The 18,062-nt window shown below is 43.6% G+C and overlaps 2 protein-coding genes and 3 long non-coding RNA genes across 7 annotated transcripts; 3 read left to right on the top strand and 2 right to left on the bottom strand.

Moving 5' to 3' along the window:
* Positions 1–54: 54 nt before the first annotated feature.
* Positions 55–1,435, top strand: LOC136196010 (uncharacterized). The gene is made up of 3 exons (XR_010672055.1): positions 55–632; positions 684–738; positions 794–1,435. It is a non-coding gene; the product is annotated as an uncharacterized lncRNA (long non-coding RNA).
* A 137-nt stretch (positions 1,436–1,572) lies between these two features.
* LOC136196008 (uncharacterized) lies at positions 1,573–4,624 on the top strand. The gene is made up of 5 exons (XR_010672054.1): positions 1,573–1,728; positions 1,776–1,832; positions 1,892–2,774; positions 2,823–2,890; positions 2,944–4,624. It is a non-coding gene; the product is annotated as an uncharacterized lncRNA (long non-coding RNA).
* On the bottom strand, positions 4,586–5,858 carry LOC136196007 (uncharacterized). The gene is made up of 3 exons (XR_010672053.1): positions 5,767–5,858; positions 5,389–5,504; positions 4,586–5,049 (listed from the first exon to the last, which is right to left on the bottom strand). It is a non-coding gene; the product is annotated as an uncharacterized lncRNA (long non-coding RNA).
* A 243-nt stretch (positions 5,859–6,101) lies between these two features.
* Positions 6,102–9,021, top strand: LOC136195996 (methanethiol oxidase-like). Of its 2 annotated transcripts, none has more exons than XM_065985495.1 (12): positions 6,102–6,371; positions 6,418–6,590; positions 6,643–6,713; positions 6,949–7,063; positions 7,135–7,255; positions 7,437–7,619; positions 7,678–7,856; positions 7,913–7,991; positions 8,040–8,161; positions 8,342–8,544; positions 8,594–8,759; positions 8,826–9,021. In XM_065985495.1, the coding sequence occupies exons 1-11, from the start codon at positions 6,347–6,349 to the stop codon at positions 8,754–8,756; spliced, it is 1,434 nt and encodes a 477-aa protein (XP_065841567.1). In that variant the 5' UTR covers positions 6,102–6,346; the 3' UTR covers positions 8,757–8,759; positions 8,826–9,021. The 2 variants fall into 2 exon arrangements, with proteins under 2 accessions (XP_065841567.1, XP_065841566.1); XM_065985494.1 differs by having other exon boundaries at positions 6,104–6,371; positions 8,880–9,021.
* Positions 9,022–9,662: 641 nt separating this feature from the next.
* LOC136195989 (uncharacterized) lies at positions 9,663–18,044 on the bottom strand. Of its 2 annotated transcripts, XM_065985483.1 has the most exons (3): positions 17,836–18,044; positions 17,634–17,770; positions 9,663–17,579 (listed from the first exon to the last, which is right to left on the bottom strand). In XM_065985483.1, the coding sequence occupies exon 3, from the start codon at positions 16,908–16,910 to the stop codon at positions 9,810–9,812; it is 7,101 nt and encodes a 2,366-aa protein (XP_065841555.1). In that variant the 5' UTR covers positions 16,911–17,579; positions 17,634–17,770; positions 17,836–18,044; the 3' UTR covers positions 9,663–9,809. The 2 variants fall into 2 exon arrangements, with proteins under 2 accessions (XP_065841555.1, XP_065841556.1); XM_065985484.1 differs by having other exon boundaries at positions 9,663–17,770.
* Between the last annotated feature and the right edge of the window lie 18 nt (positions 18,045–18,062).

Here is an 18,062-nt window from a genome sequence, read left to right as displayed (position 1 = left end):
TCGTCTGTTCGTTCGTTCGTTAGCGTGAGCGGCTCTTTTAGCGACTTTTGTAGTTAGAGGAAGAGGTTCTGCCGCTCGCGCTCGTGACGCACGTGATGCACGTGCGTCGCTTAGGTTAGCAAGCTTTGCGCATTTTTTTTGGAGCTGTATTGCTAACCGTAGTCGATAGGAAGCCGTCCTCTGGAAACGAGTCCATTTAGGGGTCCTACGTTCTCGCTAATTCGTGCAACACTTTCCCCGACCCGCTAACCGTCCCCATATCATCATTTTCATCAATTTTCATCAATTTTCATCATCAACTTCATCATCAACTTCATCATCTATTTCATCAATATTGTCAATATGATAATCAATAATTCTTAATTAATTAATTAATTAATTAATGTCATCATAGTTATAGTGGGTGGGAGAGATGTGGGCTCCCGCGTGTGCATTTCCTTGCATCTAATATTAAGTAAATAATTAATTTTCTTTTTTAAATATCTTCTGCCTGTTTTGTAGCTTTATCAATTTTTTGTAGTCAAATAAGAAAAAATAGTAATGCTAGTGTAAGTGGCCCTTTGGGAAGTGGCCTGAAGAAAGAAAACTTGGCCAGGTGAATGAAGCTGTTCCTGAAGACTAGTCAAATGAAGGTACTGCGTTTAGTCACTTCAGCGCAATTACTACTAAATGGCCATTTGTAGCACCGTTTGCCAAAGAAGAAAGCTGCCTTGACGACAAAGGACAACTTGAAATCACGTGTGTATATCCTATAGTATCTTATTGGCAATATAATAATCGGTTTCTCTGTCAGTCACGCAACGCACAACGAAATCTCAAGACGTCAAAATTTTCAAGTCATTGTCAAAGATCACAGGTCAGGCTAGCGAGGAGCTATAACGTCACAGGCAAGCCGGGATTTTATAGCCCCGATTTTTTTTTTTTTAAGTCTTGGTGTTGTTTGTTGTTCGTGTGGGTATATGTACGGAGCCCTTAGGCCGCGGGGCCCCCAAGCGCATCCCACCCATGCATCACGATAGATAGGGTTTCTTAGAGGGCTAATTACTAAACAGTAATCGACCCCTGTTGCCTATAGTGTCTCCGTTCTCGTTGTTCGTGCGCGTGTTCGTTCGTCTGTTCGTTCGTTTGTTCGTTCGTTCGTTAGCGCGAGCGGCTCTTTTAGCGACTTTTGTAGTTCGAAAGAGGTTTCCGCCGCTCGCGCACGTGACGCACGTGCGTCGCTTAGGTTAGCAAGCTTTGCGCATTTTTTTGGAGCTGTATTGCTAACCGTAGTCGATATAGGAAGCCGTCCACTGGAAACGTGTCCATTTAGGGGTCCTACATTTTTTTTGCTAATTTGTGCAACACTTTCCCCGACCCGTTAATCGTCCCCATATCATCATTTTCATCGATTTTCATCATCAATTTCATCAATATTGTCAATATATGATCATCAATTTTTCATCATTACGAATTAATTAATTAATTAATGTCATCATAGTTATAGTGGGTGGGGCCCCGCGTGTGCATTTCCTGTGCACGTGCATCTAATATTAATTAAATAAATATTTTTGTTTTTTTAAATATCTTCTGCCTTTTTTGTAGCTTGATCAATTTTTTTGTAGTCAAATAAGAAAAAAGTGGTAATGCTAGTGTAAGTGGCCCTTTGGGAAGTGGCCTGAAGAAAGAAGACTTGGCCAGGTGAAAGAGTTTTGAAGCTGTTCCTGAAGACTAGCTAGTCACATTCAGGTACTGCGTTAGTCACTTCAGCGCAGTTACTTGATGGCCATTTGTAGGACCGTTTGCCAAGAAAGCTGCCTTGACGACAAAGGATAGAAACAACTTGAAATCAGGTGTGTATACTATATCTTATTGGAAATCTAATAAAATATAGGTATAATTTCTCTGTCAGTCACGCAACGCACAAAGAAATCTCAAGACGTCAAAATTTTCAAGTCATTGTCAAAGATCACAGGTCAGGCTAGCGAAGAGCTATGACGTCACAGGCAAGCCGGGATTTTATAGCCCTGATTTTTAAATCTTACGCGAGCGTTTTTTGTGTTTGTTGTTCGTGTGGGTATATGTGCGAACCCTTAGGCCGCGGGGCCCCCAAGCGCATCCCACCCATGCATCACGCTAGTGAGGAATAATCTCTAAATGAACTAATCGCCCCTCTATAGATTTTTCCCTATTAGTTTAGGTTGTTTGTCGAGCGAGCGGCACTTGTAGCACCCTTTGTAGTTTAGAGGAAAAAGCCGCTCGCCGTGACCACGTGATTCTGATGAACGCGTGACGTCACGATAGGCAGTGAAGCTCAGCGCATATAGGAAGCTAATCTGTAGTCAAGAGAAAGGAAGCCGTCCACTATAAGAAACTTGTGCATTAGGGGTCCTACTGTATCACTAAATTCGTGCAACATCTCTAACCGTCCCTATGTCATCAATTTTCATCAATTTTATCAATGTCATCAATTTCATCAATTCATCAAATCAAAATCAATGTTGTCAATATGAATATCAATTTTCATCATTAATTAATTAATTAAATAATTAATGTCATAGTTATAGAGGGATGTGGAGCCCCGCGTGTGCATTTCCTGTGCACATGCATTTATTAGTAATTAATTTTTTTAATATTTGCTGCCTCTTTTTGTAGTTTGAATAATTTTTTTGTAGTCAAATGAGAAAAAATAGTAATGCTAGTGTAAGTGGCCTTTTGGAAAGTGGCCTGAAGAAGAAAACTTGGCCACGTGAAAAAGTTTTTTGAAACTGGTCCTTAAGACTAGTCATAGGAAGGTACTGCGTTTAGTCACTTCAGCGTAATTACTTGATGGCTATCTGTAGCAACGTTTGCCAAAGAGGAAAGCTGCCTTGACGACGAAGAATCCTTTGAAGAAACGAATCGAAATCATGTGTGTACATCATCATATTTTATTGGCAATCTAATAATCCGTTTCACTCTTAGTCACGCAACGCACAAAGAAACCTCTTATGACGTCAAAATTTTCAAGTCTTTTTCAAAGATCCCAGGTCAGTCGAGCGAAGAGCTATGACGTCACAGGCAAGCCGGGATTTTATAGCCCCGATTCTTTTAAGTCTTACGCGAGCGTTCTTTCTTTTGTGTTGTTTGTACGTGTGGGTATATGTACGAACCCTTAGGCCGCGGGGTCCCCAAGCGCATCCCACCCATGCATCACCCTAGTGAGGAATAATCTCTAAATGAACTAATCGACCCTCTGTAGATTTTTTCCCCAATAGTTTAGGTTGTTTGTCGAGCGAGCGGCACTTGTAGCACCCTTTGTAGTTTAGAGGAAAAGCCGCTCGCCGTGACCACGTGATTCTGATAAACGCGTGACGTCACGATAGGCAGTGAAGCTCAGCGCATATTTAGGAAGCTAATCTGTTGTCAAGAGATAGGAAGCCGTCCACAGAAAGAAAGTTGTGCATTAGGGGTCCTACTGTATTGCTAATTCGTGCAACATTTCTAACCGTCCCCTATGTCATCAATATCATCAATTCATCAACTGTCATCAATCTTACCAACTGTGTCATTTTCATCAATGTCATCATTTTCAATATCATCAATAATTTTAATATTATCATCATAATCGTAGTTGTAATAGACGAGGGTCCCCGCGTTTGCATTGCCCGTTTGTGCACGTGCACCTCACATTGTGTGATTGGTTTCTTTTAATTTTGCGTAGTTTGATGATTTTTTTGTAGTTAAAATGAGAAAAAAATTAGTAATGATAGTGTAAGTGGCCAATACAACTGGCCTGAAGAAAGAAGTTCGTCAAACCAAAAATGAGAAAACAAGGGGGCATCAATCAGGAGCTTCTGAAGTCTTGAAACTCAAAGTATTATTTTCAGATGTCCTACTAAGTCAAAAGATGAACGCATTTCATCAGTTAGCTAATTAGAGAAAAACCGCTGCAAATTGAAGTTGACACAGACAACCTCAGAAAAAATGATCCAGGGAGATCTCATCTAACTAAAATGCTACCTAAGTCATCTACGAGCTCCAGAACAGGATTTGAGTTTACATTCCAACGCCGACTCATAACTCTGGATAACGTATGTGCGGATGTTTGGAACATCTACTTACCAACAGTTCTCGGATTGAAAGACACGGAAGAAGTGTAGCAGTGAATGTTGAAGCCAGAAACGGCAATACGTTTTTGACCCCTGTGAAGTTTCCAAGAGAAAAAGCTCAGCAGTAAGCGAATATTGTGGAAAGTCAGCCAACGTTCGTTCTAATGATGCCAAGGCAGACGACCAATAGAAAACGGAGGAAGGTGAAACCCCTCAGTGTGTTCGATGGAGTCAATGATTGGATGTAAAGACAGCGGACGGAACAGAGCGGAGACGCCCAAATCAGGCAGAATTTAGAAGATGGACTTGGGGCTCGTTTGCGCCGACTCCCACCCCACCCCCTCCAGATAAGATCTTATGTACATTCATCGAATAAATAAAATACTAACATTCTTTTTTTTTCCATAGACCCGCCGCGGACACGAAAGCGAGCGAAGAAACACAGCAGACGAAGACGAAGACAAAAACGAACTATTTTAATATTTTAGCATTTATTATAGAAACTGTAATTATTAATATTTCTAAAAATAAAATTTTAATTGTCCACGTGATAAGTAGTAGAACAGAAGATCTGGCGCGCCGCGGTGCCGTCCTCCGGCGCTGTTACTTCACTCGCTCTTGCGAGCAAGTGAAGGAGTGAGACTGAGATGCTGCAGTCCCCACAGCAATGTATGCCTGCACGGTCATCTGAAACGCGTGCAGGCATTTTCGATTTAGGCGCCGTTCTCCCGGGGAGACTACCATACGATAGCTCCGTCAGGAGATGCGCGCCGAAAGAGTGGGCCTTTTTTCTGCTCCTGCCCAGGAGAGGTGGCAGTTTAGATGTTATAGCCTCATGCCACGGAGGCCTCTAAGCAGTTTTAGGGGAAGGCAACTTATGGAGGACGAAGTTGCAATTCCCCGGGTCTCTTTGGACCGCCCGTCGTGCTGAGGACGTTGGGACCGCGGTCAACCTCTTCGTCACCTTCTTCAGTCCTGTCTATAAAACAAAAGGAGAGTCAGTAGGGATCAAGTTCTTGTATAAATATCAGACACAAATATTATTCGACCGTGAATTCGCGAGGTCAAAGAGAAGAGAAACGAGGAATTAAACAGGTGACCCAAATTGAATTGAAAACCATGAGCTATTATAGCTCATGGTTTTCTTTGAGAAAATGACTCAATCGCGAATACACTGTATACCCTCTAACAAACTCAACAGACAAAAAGGTGTTGTGTCACATACATAGGCTCTAGTTACACCAACGATATTATCTATTGAGCAGCTAAGCTTCTACGGATCAATCATCCCTACAAAAAGACGTCTGATTGTCGTTACCTGGTGAAACGACGGCGGAGACAAATTCTCATGACAAATTCCCATGTCCTTTCGTCCTCTCGCCCTTCGCCACTCTTCCCATCATGCAACGCCGTCTTCATCTTCACCGTACATTACTGAGAGAAAAACAAACGCTTTAGCGAAGCTACACAGATATTTACGCCGTTGCGTGTGTCTCTGTGTCTTTAGGGGGCTCGGAGAACCCAGAGGATCGCGAAGAGAGGCCCGATGCTTCGGTTCGAGTACAGGAACTTCGCTGTGCAACTGACTGGATGCGTACGGAAAGCGAGGAGCGTGGTAGAATGAGGGAAAGCGATTAGCGGCGAAGTCGGATGCCACATCGTCGCGAAAACGAGTTAAAAACGTGCGAACGCTCACCGTACTTGAAGAGGAAAGACTTAAGAGTCGTTCTGAAGAGTTGCAGCCGCCAAGGAAGGCAGGATCGCTTCGCCAGGCGGAAATTCGGGTTCATTCATCGTCTGCACTTCAGTCCCGGACCACGTAAAGCACTCCCGGATACCCTAATGACAGGAAAATGGCTAAAAATAGTAGGACTGACTTGATGAATTTAGACCTTGGAAATTAACGTGCAACAGTGGCTTCATGCAGTATCAATTTTCTCTGACTATGCAATTTTCTGCCGTGAATGAATGGTCGTACGTACTAGTAGTTGGCCGGAAGTCAACAGCAAGGGAGTTAGCATCCTCAAAACTTGAAGTAGGACGCGTAGGCAACCCCATCAATTGCTGAAGTTGCCTTGTGAGCTCAAACCTTGCGTAAACTTTATGATTAATTGAATTAGGAAGCTTTTGTTCAAAGAAAGGCGTGTCTCCAGCGCACTGATCGCGCGCGAAACCCTCTACTGTCCTTTTCTAAGTTTTCTTTAGCGTGCGTAACGGCAGTTAATTCCTGTAATAGGAGAGGCGCTGACTCATCCCTGCTCACTCTCAAAGAAGACATGAGTCATCACAATCGTTCAGAAGGTCAGTATGGATCGTTCTATTCTCTCTTTCTAATTGTCTTTATTAGGCCACTGTTGCAGTGGCGGACCTGGCTATGCGACCCTTCGGGACGCAATGCGCGGTCCCCGCGAGAAGATCGTCTACGTGACGTGCATCTACGCCTGTGAAAACGGCGTCGCACCGAAACCAGACGTCCTAGCAACAGTAGACGTCGATCCCGGCTCCGAGACTTACACTCAAGTAAGGAAAATCCCTCACAAGTCGGCGCGGCTGACGTCAATGCATAATGAAGATAATACATTCGCTTCCGATGCCAAACAAGGGAGACGAACTGCATCATAGCGGATGGAATGCTTGCAGCAGGTAGGATAAGAAATAAAAGGAATATTTTGGTTGGGTCGTAGGAGCGTCTATTACAGCTCTGATTCTTTGTTTTGGGTAGTGAAGTCGTTTCAGAAGGCGCGCTTTTTAATTAATTTGAGTATATGATAATCGGGCGGATGTGAGTTTTAGCGTCTCGCCTATTCGCATCAATTAGAAGCGTTTCCGCGCACGAAGACAAACTGCAAGTGCTCCTCTATTCATTTTTTGGCTTTAGTTGCCATGGCGATGTGTCTCGTCGACGTGACAAGCTTATATTGCCGTCATTGAAGTCGACAAGAGTCTACGTGATTGATACGGGCACGAATGAGCGAGCGCCTTCGATTTTTAAGGTAGTGCATAATTTGTCTTTTAATATTGAAATAAATAATTAATTTATTAATTGACTTGCATTTTTCTTTAGGTGGTAGAGGGAGAAGAGATCAAGAAAAAAACAGGATTAGCGTCGTTGCACACGTCTCATTGTCTTGCGAATGGAAACGTGATGATAAGCGCCATGGGAGACACGGAAGGGAACGGAAAAGGCAAGCTACGAAGAAGAGCTATCCTTTAGAGATCAAAAAAATTTTCTATAATATCGCAGCCTGCCAAAATAATAATCTCTATAAATTGTGTCCACCTAACAACTGTCCGTCAGTCAATCTCTTATTGATTTAAAGATTGACAGCCTAACTGATCAAATTATACTTTTCTTCTTTCTCGCAGGAGGTTTTGTTCTTCTAGACGGAAAAGATTTTCAAGTGCTTGGCCATTGGGAAAAAGACGGCGAAGAGGCGCCTTTTGGCTACGATTTCTGGTATCAGCCTCGTCACAACGTGATGGTGAGCAGCGAGTGGGGCGCCCCAAACGCCTATCTCAAAGGATTTGATCCCAAAGACGTAGAAGAAGGCAAATCAGCATACCATACAGTAGAAATCAAATAAACGAATCTGCGATTTTTTCTTAGGCCTGTATGGTCATTCTTTGAACGTGTGGGATTGGAAAGAACGGAAAGTCATTCAAAAGATCGATCTCGGTGAAGGTGGAAAGATTCCGCTCGAGCTGAGATTTCTTCACAATCCGGACCAGAATCAGGGGTACGTTGGCGTCTCTCTCAGCAGCAACGTTTTTCGATTCTTCAAAGAGGTAATACAGATAGGGAATCTGATTTATATACAGTACTTATGTACAGTTTGGTTTAGGACGGATGTTGGAAAGCCGAGAACGTGATTGATATTCCAGACAAGGAAGTGGAAAATTGGGCTTTGCCGACCATGCCAAGTAATTTTTTCATGCATTTACTTATTCTGGCGTAGGCATTTTATCTAGGTTTGATTACTGATATATTGATCTCGCTGGATGACAAGTTTCTCTACCTTACAAATTGGCTTCACGGAGATGTTCGTCAGTATGACATCACAGACCCATCCCATCCCAAGCTGACAGGACAGGTGAGACGAGGACCATGTATTGGTTATTGATGTAGAAATATAGACTTCTACAATAATGTTTTTATGACTGTTGGTGTATTTATTGATTAGTAATAGAGCTGACTTCAGGATAATGGCTGTGTACCCGAAGAGAGTAGCATATCTCTTCTTATTTATTGAAATGCTTTTTATTATTTTCAGGTGCATGTTGGCGGAAGTCTTCTACAAGGTGGTCCTGTCAAATTGAAATCTGGCGAAAAGCAGCCCGAACCGGTGATTTTGAAAGGAAGGACGATTCGAGGGGGACCCCAGATGATTCAGCTGAGTCTCGACGGAAAGCGTCTCTACGCCACCACTTCCCTATTCAGCGTGTGGGACAAGCAATTCTACCCGGATATGGTCAAGTAAGTCATCTCGTAGATTTAAAATATATCAATTTTTGTTTCCTCATAGCGAAGGCAGTGTCATGGTTCAGATTGACGTCGACACGGACAAAGGTGGGATGAGTCTAAATAAGGATTTTCTGGTCGATTTTGGCAAAATGCCGGACGGCCCGGCTTTGGCCCATGAAGTTCGCTATCCGGGAGGCGACTGCTCATCAGACATTTGGGTTTGATTGGTAAGAAATGCCAGTTCGGCTTGTCGTTGGTCTCACGTCGTAAAAGAACCCTTTCTGTTTCTAAAGCTTATAGAGGATAAGAGGATCTGGTCTTTCATTGAGGCTTCGTTTTTCTTTTAGGGATCTCGTGTCCAGAAATGACTCTTTCGTGTCTTTACCTGTGCCTGTGCGTATGTTTATTATGTGCTTCTTCTGTATTCTTGTCGCACTTGCTGTTTCTGAAAGAGTATCGATCAAAAAGATCAAAGCATTTGGTATATACAAGGAGTAGCGAGTTTCCTACATGAGGCTCACGGATGTTGAACGCAAACCAGAACTTTGCACCCAACCCTTCTGATTATAGACGTGTACCAGCCTTAGAGCCATTACCTGGTGAAACGATGGCGGGGACAATTTCCCATGTCCTTTCGCCCTTATTCACTCTTCAACGCCGTTCTCATCTCCACCGTACACTACTGAGAGAAAAACAAACGCTTTAGCAAAGACATACACATGCAGATATATATTTGCGCCAGAGGATCGCGAAGAGAGGCCCCGCTGCTTCGATTCGAGTACAGGAACTAATTGAGCGCTGTGCAACTGATTGGATGCGTACAGAAAGCGAGAACCGTGAAGCAATGAGGGAAAGCGATTAGCGGCGAAGTCGGAGGCCACATCGTCGAGAAAAACGAGTTCGAAACGCGCGAACGCTCGCCGTACTTGTAGAAAAAAGACTTACGAGTCGTTCTGAAGAGTTGTAGCCGCCAAAGGACGCAGGATCGCTTTAGTCAGGTTCATTCATCTCTCGCCCTTCAGTCCCGTACTCGGAATGCACTCCCGGATACCCTAATGAATAAAAACCACTAAAAAAGTAACACCGAGTGCTACTATTTTTAGTCAGTTTTCAGTCATGACTGACACGATGGATTGAGAGAAATACCAAGCACGCTTAGTTGAAAATGCGAAGACAAACGCATGAATGAAAAAGCAGCAAACACAGTAACTATAGTTATGAGGCGTTTTAGCGGCAGCGACAACTACATCAGTAACAAAAGCAAGCACAAATATCCTTCAGCCCTGACGATAGCATTTTCCATTAGCTGATGGAGCAAGAATGAGTTGGCTAATGCGATCAAAAAGAAAAAGCTCTTCTCGAACGCTTTTCTTCTTGTGGCCAGCAAAATGCGACTTTATGATGGCATGGTTGTGCAGAGACACATGGGAGAGTCCAAACGAATCAGTAGCTTTCTCAATATTAGCTAATGCGTCTACGCTTAGAGTGCTTTTTTGGGGCACAAAGCTCCTTATCATGTGAGAGAATTGTGAATTCGTAGGAGAGTTTTGCTTCCTATAGACGTCATGGCCTTCCGAATTTTTCAGTTCGCTGGTAAACAAGCGCGGTCCATCTGTCATTGTTGCCAAATTCATTGATGTCTTGCCTCGAGATATAAATTCAAACTCTTTCTTCTCTTGTTTCTCAGAAAAAGCGTACTTATCAGTGAGTTCATTGGTCAATTTGAGAGCTTCTTCTGCAGCGACACTTATTGAATCTTTTGCAATTTTTTTGACAATACTCTTAATTTCAGCTTTTATGCTACACGGGACCGAACTGTACGAGCGCAGTTTGGTAACGGACGCCTTATTAATGCCATTTTCGTTTCCCTTAATGCCAAAGTTAGAAGCTACAGTGTCCACTATTCCTTCTGCTAGTCCAATACCTGCGGAGAGTAGAATGCTCTTATACGAGTGCTCTCCGGAAGTCGCTGCTGTAACTGCACCCTTTGCTCCATCTAGTGCCATAGTTGCAGCTGCGTCTATAACCTTTGCTGCAGTTTCAGAAATTTTCTCAGCGGCGAATGCTCCATCAGTTATCATTCCGGCAATTCCGTTCAGCAACGTAAATCCTCCGTCTTCTAGAATAGTGGCAGTGCTATCACCATTTACGTAATCTGCTAGCATCGTCCAACCCGCTGACAAAAAATTATCCCAAATCTGTCCAGCGGCATCAGCCACGACTTCTGAAATCTTCAGAAAGATAGCAAGAAGGTGCATTATAAAAGCAAGTATATGCCGCATAACAGATAGAAAGCTAAAGCCGCTTGGGTCCGTTGAACTAAGTGGGTTGTTTTCACCGTAAGAGTACGAATTGTAGCCAACAACTCGCCACCTGTTGGCGAGGTAGGGATCTGGTGTAAGAAAAAGGCAGTGGACTGTGTCGTACAAACGTCCTCTCATGTGAACCAAATCATCTCCCAAATCATAAAGATGAATGTGTCCGTCATATCCCATTTGTAATGTGAAGTTTGAATTCAAAGACGGCAACATTTCCTGAGCTTCAGCTAGAGTTAAGGCTGCTTGGTCAATGAGCTCCATCACTTTCTGGTATCTAGCCATGGGTTGGCCAGAGGTAGAATCTCGTTTTCTTCCACAAACATCGTAATCTGCTTCCCAAACTATGCTGCCTTGTTGATTAGTAATATAGGCAAGAGAGGTTTTAGTATCATAATGAAGGTAGTAATACTCCATGGTGCTTTTACTTGAATTCAAATACGTTGTCTTCTCCAGCAAAACATTTGTAGACGCATAGAATCGTTGAATTTTCTTTGTCATAACCGAACTTGATAAATCTTCTCGAACAACCTCTTCTTCGTAAAAATCGTTTGTATACCACGTTCGACGGTATATTACAGGTGTTACAGTTGCGTTTGAAGCCAATTTGATATACACAACATCTTCTTTCATTAAGAGTTTGCCCAGCGGCGAGTATTCAAAAAGAGCCCCAAAAGGACCTCGAGAAATATTTACCGGCTTGTTTCTCGAATTGTATGTAATTACAGTTCCATTCCAAGATATGCGATTTCCCCTTTCGTCGTACGTAAAATTGTATGCATGTTCTGACGATTTTACGGCAAAAACGCGATTTACAGGAGTGGTTTCTACCAGATTGACGTTTGCTGTTCCAAAATTTGAAGCTGTTTTATAGGTATAATTTCCAACGTCCGATTTGTAGACCATATTGCTAAAATTTCCATAGGAAAATCGCACTGGCTGAACGCTGTAACTCTCGTTGTAAAGCAAAGACGTTCTATTGATTCCTTCATGATTTTCGTCGTAGCTAAACAGCTCCGAGTATATCTTTTTGCCTTGCAAACTCCTTTCTTTCGAAACGACCCTCCCGCTTGCATCAAAATTGGTTGAAAAAGAAAACGCCGGTTCAGAGCGCGTCATTCTGTTTCCAATTGCGGTAACGTTGCTAGTAAGCAGCGTTGTAGTGAAAGAAATTCCCCATGGCTGAAAATCCTTCATTGTCTGTAAGTTGTTGCCATATATTTCATTTGATGGTCTACCTTCCTCGTCAAAACCCCACGCCTTCCACAGAGTCAATGGAATGCTTCGGTTAGAACTGTTGTCAAATATTTGGACTATTCTATTCTTGTCGTCGTACTGGTAAACAAAGGCAACGCCGTCTGGATACTGAATTCTCTCGAGGCGATTGCTTTCTTCAGTGCTGTATTCATACGCTAAGCTTGCTGTATGATTGCCTAAAGTAACGGTAGTGTTAACCAATAGACCTCTGTTGTCAAAGGTGTTGTTTACGGCGTACAGACATCCGCCTTCTGTTTTTCCATATTCTCGATCAATTTTGTCCAGAAAAGTGTCATTGTACGTGAAATTATGTACAAAGATCAATTCTCCAGTTGGCTTAATGCTGAAAACGGAAAGAACCTGCTCTTGTTCGTTTCGCCGAAACGAAACGACGTTTCCAGAAGGATCGGTTTGATTGAGTAACTGACCAAAAGTGTCGTGACTGTATTGATATCGTCCACTGTTCCCCAGCGAAATTTCATACGGCGCTCCAAATTTGTCAAACTTCGCACGATATACTAGTGCTCCGTCGTTTTTAGTGGTATTTATAACTGTAGCAACGACGTCACCGTTAGGGTTATACCAGTACTGGAGAACGTGATCGATATTTATTTCGTCTACTACTGAGACGTCGCCTAAGGAATCCGATATGCGAGCCTGTTTCCACACTGTCGCATTTGAGGAATCGGTTGCACTGACGTCAACGCGATTGCTGGAGTAATTCAACGACGTTTTCTGCCAGAATAAATTGTGGTTTGGCCCTCTGTACGTTCGTCTAATTTCATTTGTGCGTCCAGAATCATCTTTCAGATAAACCATTGTCTCATTCGAAGGGTCAGATTCGTAGTGTACCGGAGTGCGTTTGAAAAGTCCCCCAAAGCTGTCAAAAACATTTTTCTGTATTAGCAAGTCATCGTTTTTCTCCAACTTAAGTGTTGAACCAAGGTTTCGGTCGAGCTTGTCATACATTTCGTAAGCAGATGATCCAAACATTGACGTTGTGTTTCTAAAGTAAACAGCGGTTGGAAAATTAGAGCAAACGTCACTGTTTGTGCAGAGGTCAAAATCCATGCGCACCGCCTTGCCAAAATTAGATACAACTCTTATTTCGCGGAAAAGTTCGTTGTACGTGTGATTAATTTCTTCACCACTCTGCAACGTTTCAAGGAGAATTTGCCCATTATGTCCGTAAAGCCAATTGTTACAGACATTTTCTGAGGAACAAAGGACAGTCTGGAACCTGCCGTTTGCGTCATACTTCATTGTCTTGTTGGATACTTGGACTCCAAGCGAGCTGAAAAAACTAACGCTTATAATGTTTCCTCTTTGATCTCGCTGATGAAAAATTGTAAGAGTATGTTCAACGTCTTCTGGGTCACTGCTGTTGCCAGTGCTAAACGACTCTGAGATTAGACTTCCGTCTACTTTGCTGTAAGTTCTATCAGCCCTTTTTGAAGTGGCTTGGATCGTGTAGTCAACCTCAGAATTTATCGAGCCGTAGTGACGCGCAGAACTTTCTACAGCTGCAGAAGGCAATCCAACAAACCAGCTGTGACCAGCATAGAACGGCTCTACGTATTCAATCTCAAGCGTGTGATTGTAGAAATTGTTTTCTAAATGAGGAAACGGCTTTGAATTATTGCTGACATCTTGAGACGTGTAGACGGTAGCGTTTGGTAAACCGTAAGGGTCATACAAGACCGTTTTCGTTTTGATCTGCGTTAGGGCCAAATCGTCTTCAGAGTAAATCCGTTGTTCTTGACTAGTGAGAACAACAAAGTACGAACCAAAATAAAAGCCTGGAAAATTTTCCGATATTCTGGTCATTAGCAGCCATTCGTTAGACTGCTGCGAGAGTTTTATCGGCTCTGTCGAGTCGGGGTCCACGCATTTATAAATATCGACGGATACTGGATGACCTTGCTGGTGTCTGAGATAGTCCCTACTATAGGAGGTCAGTTGAGAGTGACGAGTATTGCTATGATAAGCAAAGACAAACTGAAAGCCGAGAGAATTGTATCCGCGCGTATGTTTGCCGTAACCTCGGTAAACATACGCTATCGTTATTACGTCAGAGGGATCTGTACTAGCTGCATTTAAATGACTTATTTGGTGCAATAGAAAGTCAGGATTAGGTTTGAAGTCGACGAACGGTGCTGTTGTCGCTTTTTTGCTGGGATCTGGCCAAAAATTACACGTTCCTGTAACTTGTGTCCCTTCTTGAATGTAGACTTTGGGATCAGTCATTCTAGAATACTGGATTTTTGACGTTAGACCATTTCCGTCTTTCATCTCTACAAGCTTATTAAACGGCGTGTTTTTAAGCAAAGTAGATGGAAGGATGTACATGTTTACTGCCAGATCTTCAACGAGGCAACGACCGTTGCTGCTGTAGCAGACGCGGAAAATTCCAAAGTCAATTTTGTTGTCTCCCGTAAAATCGGAGTAGAAAATAGTGTTTGTCTCATCGAAATGGCTTCCAATAAAATTTTTAGAAGGAATTGGCGGGTACTGATAATTGAAATATTGCAATTGCGGTTTCAGATAAAGAACCGCAAAGCGAAGTCCATAAGAAGAATGGGTACCGCCCGGGGAGACAGCTAAAATTTCAGGGATTCCATCACCGTTAACGTCACCTGGAAAAACAATAGTCCCTTCCACAATAACTTCGGGTACAAGTCTTGGAGAAGAACTTTCAGAAAACGTCCCATCGCCTTTACTCGGAAAGACATAGATGCACAAAGCAGACCCAGTAGCTGAACATACGACAAGATCAGAAACACCTCCAGGAAGGTCAGTAAAAAATGAAAAGATCGATTCCCACCCAGGCACGGAGTGTTTATAGCTAAGGGTAGCTTTGGCGAACTTCCCGTTTCGAAGGGACTTTGAAAAATAGATTGAAATCAGTCCCGAAGGATCAACAGAAACTAGGGCAAGGTCTGGTGAGCCGTCTCCGTCTATGTCGCGAAGAAACACGTTTCGTGCACTTTTGTCCTTCTCATTAAAAGGAGTTGAAAGAATTTCACTTGTGTACACCAGATAGTTCGCCTGGCTTCCGTTCAGCGTCCAGACTCTCCATCCTTTCTCGTCCATACACGAAACGATCACGTCTTTGACAAAATCGTCCGTTACATCACCAAACATACTAGAGCATTTGTCCTGGTGCTGAAAATCAAGTTCCGAGTTAGCAGTAAGTTTGGCAACCGGTGTTCCGTCATGTTTTCCGTTTACTGACAAAATGAACAGTTTTGGCATAGTTGGATTGCAAGATTCCGCCGAAAACGGAACTGGTCCGTTTGAAAGCACAACAGCGGTCAAGTCAATTATTCCACCTCCTCTAGAGTCGTCCGAAAAAACTGTGAAAGACACGCTATCAACGGCGTGGGAGTGGTGATCATAATATGCAGCTTCGTAAAGAAGTAGGTTTCGCCAACCGCAACAAAACTCTTCTAAGGTTTCGCATGCAAAGGGAGAGATTGGCTGAAGATTCGGAACGAAGCCAGCTTGGTTAAAACCGCCTTTACCATTGCTCAGGAAAACGTCGACGTAAATCCCTACATAGGCGGCGTATTGAACAAACACCAGGTCAGTTAGTCCGTCACTGTTGGCGTCGACGGAAAGCTGAACGTTTTTATCACTTCCAAACTTTACCGTAGGATAAACCACAGGTTTTTCTTCGTGCACGTTGCAAACTGCAGAAGGACGAAATCCTTTTGACGAAGTACTGGTCCTGATACCGGGAGAAAATTTCACAAACATGCTGTAGTCCGTCTTCGAAAAATTCACTGGGTAAGGCCACGCGTCGTCAGGATTCATGTCTGTCATTGCGTACGTAAATTGAAAGGGTAGCTCACACATTTCATAGCAGCCCGAGCACATGGTCACAGTTTCCACCAGGCTCACTCCATTCAACTTCGATACGATGTATGTCAGATCGTACCTGCGAACGGGTATCAACACTGAAGACGTATCGGTTTTCAACGAGTCCTCTGGCATTGCAGAATAAGTTGTCACTCTTTGAAGGCGGCGAGAAATTACCTGCTCGGTACCAGAAAAGAAAGAGATAATGTTATCACTACGCTTCTCGTATTCAAATATAACGGCGGCTTTGCCCTCAGCGTAAGTGATGTTAGACATGTAAATTTCACGGCCGTCTCCAAAATTATCATAGGTAATGTTTATTGTATTTCCGTATGGATCAATTTCGCTGTTAGGCTTCCATGCTAATATCACTTCTCCGCCTTCCTTTGCCACAAATATTTGCGAATTAGGCGTCTGGCCGTACACAGTGCGAACACCGTCTGACCGACTGGAAATCCAATAAAGAGGCCCGGCATTAGACGATTGTGCACCAAACGCCTGGTAGACTGTTTTGTCAAAACTTTCTGCGTAGTATCTTGATTCGTTTCCGGGAACCGGGATAAGCTGTTTGCCTCCCACGCAAAAAACGTCGTCGCTAGTGAAAGTCACCTTTTCGCCGTATCCGTTTCTAAGTCGAGTTCGGGGACAGCGAGAAATCGTCGGAAGATACGCGAGTGTCCATCCGTAGCCAAACCGTCCATTACGCGAACTGCTGCTATATTTAAGAAGAAGACCCGGGTCCCTTCCACCAGAACCACGAGGCACTTCGAGCGCAATTGAGACTTTTACTCCACCTTGCCCGTCAGCCGAAATGTCGGCAGGCACAACACCAGGAACCTGTTTGGAGGTCGTCGAAGAGCAACTGCCCAATTGAATTGGTACAGACTCTGATTGGCCAAGATAAACTCCCGCGCTGGCAAGGAGTGCAAAAAGGAAATACTTCATTCCTCTCCTGAAGACGCTGTCTCAGTTCAGTCTCGAGTGTTGCTAAGAAGGTTGCTGTAAACAGAAACTTTGCATCACGTGAAATTTTGAGAGGGGGTATGCTTGAAGTTAATTGAGTTACTTGTCTCATGACAAATAAAGGTGCCTTTCAAACCGTTAAAGTATAGAAAGAAAATCTGTTCACTATAAATTTCTGTATTATGGATTTGTAAGTGATATAACCGCTCTAAAACTCTCGTGGATAATTGAAAAGGCAATTTTACCTCCTTGAACAATGGTAAGTGCAACTACTGCAGTCTTCTATACACGTATTACGTCGTCTGCAGTCAAGTCATTACCTTAGGGAAACTCTGCTACTTCACGCTGCAGAAGCTGATTAAATCAATGCCAGCAAGAATCACGTGAAATGCAAAGGTGGAAACTAATCTTATTACTGGTGTCACTGAGCCGAGGTACGAGGTGGGTGGGATTGACCGTTAGTATAGGAAACTCTAGCCTCGCACTCAGGCTCTGAGGAGAAAGAGCCTGGGTACGACGCTAAGACGTACTGCGAGAACTGAATTGTTTTTGGGTGACCTGTCTAAATCCTGATGCAGGTTTGTGCTCTTTTTGGCTAGTTAGCAGCCTCACATTCCGCCGTGAGACTGATTGTCTGAGCAGAAGGCCGAGCTAGGACTCGCAGTTTTCCTCACAAAGAGCGGGGACAGTAAAATTAGACGTTACCTTGGACATTGAAATAGGTTGCAGACGCCCGTTTCGATCCAGCGATCGCTGCAATTGGCTCCTCAGCATTGCGGTACGGAAGTATATCGCAGAGTCACGCTCTCGTGCGCATCCCACCGCATAGAATTATCTATAGTCTATGGTGAAAGTAAGAAACCGGTCGAAATGGCGTTGGTTTTGCCGGTATAGCGAGCTTAATTACTCAAAATCAATTGCTCCAGGACGATTTCTGCTTCAGGGATCGCTCCCGGAATCGCAGCCTGGCTCCATGCAGCCATTCTCCAGCATCTATGATGCAGCTAGGGATCGATCGCTCCTCTCCTGAGTTTCAGAAGCAAGGAACGGCACATCGCTGTTGAATTCAGGCGATAAGCAATAATTTAAGACTCCCTTCTGAGAGCACTGCGCGTCCTTGACGTAGAAGCGAGG

The sequence above is a fragment of the Oscarella lobularis genome, chromosome 15, assembly GCF_947507565.1.
Source record: "Oscarella lobularis chromosome 15, ooOscLobu1.1, whole genome shotgun sequence".
Lineage (NCBI taxonomy): Eukaryota > Metazoa > Porifera > Homoscleromorpha > Homosclerophorida > Oscarellidae > Oscarella > Oscarella lobularis.
This window is presented reverse-complemented; position numbering and strand designations above follow the sequence as displayed.

Coding starts and splice junctions, on each gene's coding strand:
- LOC136195996 (XM_065985495.1), top strand. CDS start 6,347: ATGAGTCATCACAATCGTTCAGAAG. Junction 6,372..6,417: donor TCATCACAATCGTTCAGAAG/GTCAGTATGGAT, acceptor TGTCTTTATTAG/GCCACTGTTGCAGTGGCGGA. Junction 8,162..8,341: donor ATCCCAAGCTGACAGGACAG/GTGAGACGAGGA, acceptor TATTATTTTCAG/GTGCATGTTGGCGGAAGTCT.
- LOC136195989 (XM_065985484.1), bottom strand. CDS start 16,910: ATGAAGTATTTCCTTTTTGCACTCCTTGCCAGCGCGGGAGTTTATCTT.